We start from the raw sequence: 2,166 nt of genomic DNA, 5'->3' as shown, positions 1-2,166 counted from the left end.
TAATGTGTTTTGACATGGTCATGAAGTGCAAATAATTGTGTGATTTTCAACATTCCCAGCCAATGCACTATTTAAAACTTTAAAGGTTTACTGCAGCGATCCAGTATTGCACTTCCATAAACTTGGGGGACTCATAAGAGACAGATTTTTATGTTTAACCTACTTTATTCTCATGCTGATGTGCCCTGATCAAGGTTCATTCATGCAGCACACCTGCAAATCAAGCACTGTATTATGGGTTGGATAGAAATGTTTATGAATCAGCTTCCTTATAGTTTCATTGTTTCTATTGATTAAAATGTGAAAAGGTGTTTATTCATTCATTCATTCATTCATTCATGTGCATTAGCATATGACGACATATTTTTTTTGGGGAGGTTCATGTGTTGTTTTGATTCCTCAACTTCACTGTTGGGACAATTAGTCCTGCTGAGCTGCTGCTGATTGGTTCCCGAGGAGCAGTGATGTCACCAGCCTGCTCTGATGTGTCCGTGCAGCAGCAGCAGCAGCTTGCGCGCAAAAAGCTGAGAGAGGAGAGACTCCAGATGGAGTTGGCGCGCGTCGGGAGTAGTAGTAGAGCTGTGGCTCGAGCGACACACCGCACACACCGCAGCGTCTGCCTCGCGCTGATGCCTTAATGAGCTCCACCTGCTCCAACACTCAGTGCAGCAGCCCGTCATGGAGGACGGCGACGGCGACGGCGACGCACCGGTGAACCTCCTGCTGAACGCGTCGGACGCCGCTGGCTCCACCACCACCACCGCGTCCACCGAGCAGTGGATGGCCGGCATGAGCCTCCTGATGGGCGCCATCGTCTTCTTCATCGTGTTCGGCAACATCCTGGTGATCTTGGCCATCGCCAAGACGCAGCGGCTGCAGACGCTCACCAACGTGTTCATCGTGTCTCTGGCCAGCGCGGACCTCATCATGGGTCTCCTGGTTGTACCTTTCGGTGCTGCTCTGGAGGTGCGCGGCTCTTGGCTCTACGGCTCCTTCTTCTGCGAGATCTGGATCTCCGTGGACGTGCTGTGCGTCACCGCCAGCATCGAGACCCTGTGCGTAATCGCCATAGACAGGTACGTGGCCATCACGTCGCCATTCCGCTACCAGAGCCTTTTAACCAAAGCAAGGGCTAAAACTGTAGTGTGTGTAGTGTGGGCTATCTCCGCGCTGGTGTCTTTTCTCCCCATCCTCATGCATTGGTCCAGAGACAACGAGGACACATCCTGCTATGAGGACCCAGAGTGCTGCGACTTTGTCACCAACAGAGCATACGCCATCTCCTCCTCCATCATCTCCTTTTACATCCCTCTCCTTGTGATGATCTTCGTTTACGCGCGCGTCTATAGGGAAGCCAAAAAGCAGCTGATGAAGATCGACAAGTGTGAAGGAAGATTTCATCTTAACACTTTGACAGGACTCACATCCAAGTATAAGAAGAGGCCGTCTAAGATTTTGGCGCTCAGAGAGCAAAAAGCGCTCAAGACTTTGGGCATCATCATGGGGACTTTCACTTTATGCTGGTTGCCTTTCTTTATAGTCAACGTGGTGCGCGTGTTTTGCGCAGAGATGGTGGATAAGGATGTGTTTGTTTTCCTGAACTGGTTGGGTTATGCAAACTCTGCGTTTAACCCCGTTATTTACTGCAGGAGTCCGGACTTTAGGAAGGCTTTTAAGAGGCTGCTGTGTTGCTGTTCGAGGCAGGCGGATCGCAGGCTGCACATCAGCTCGTGCGATCTGTCCAGGTACTCCGGAGGGTTTGGTGTCTCTGCGATGGAGCCAGGAGAGCTGGGGATATGGTCGGATTGCGCTCGGTTGGACAGTGACAGCAGTTTAGTGGAGACTGCGAAGATGTCTCACTCTGAATCACAACTGTGAAGGAAAAACAACAACTTTTTTTTTTGCTTTTGAGGTGGATTTACAACAAACCTGGGGGAAAGGATGGTGACTTCTTTGGGGGGGGGGAGATGTGCCAGAAATCACCAGAAAATGTATTTTGAAAGCCATATTTTTAAAAAGAGACATTCAAGATTCAAGAGTTTTATTTGCCATCTGCACCTATTGGGATTCTGAGTCAGCTTTAAGGAAAGAAAAAAGGTAGAAAAGGTAATTACAGTACAAAATAAGAAGCACAACTCAACACAATAAATAAATAAATAATTAAAA

The 2,166-nt window shown here is 48.7% G+C and overlaps 1 protein-coding gene across 1 annotated transcript; it reads left to right on the top strand.

Moving 5' to 3' along the window:
- The first annotated feature begins 407 nt into the window (after positions 1–407).
- adrb1 (adrenoceptor beta 1) lies at positions 408–2,166 on the top strand. The gene has a single exon (XM_037753893.1). It carries the CDS (start codon positions 679–681, stop codon positions 1,876–1,878), a length of 1,200 nt encoding a protein of 399 aa, XP_037609821.1. The 5' UTR covers positions 408–678; the 3' UTR covers positions 1,879–2,166.

The sequence above is a fragment of the Sebastes umbrosus genome, chromosome 20 (assembly GCF_015220745.1).
Source record: "Sebastes umbrosus isolate fSebUmb1 chromosome 20, fSebUmb1.pri, whole genome shotgun sequence".
NCBI lineage: Eukaryota > Metazoa > Chordata > Actinopteri > Perciformes > Sebastidae > Sebastes > Sebastes umbrosus.
This window is presented reverse-complemented; position numbering and strand designations above follow the sequence as displayed.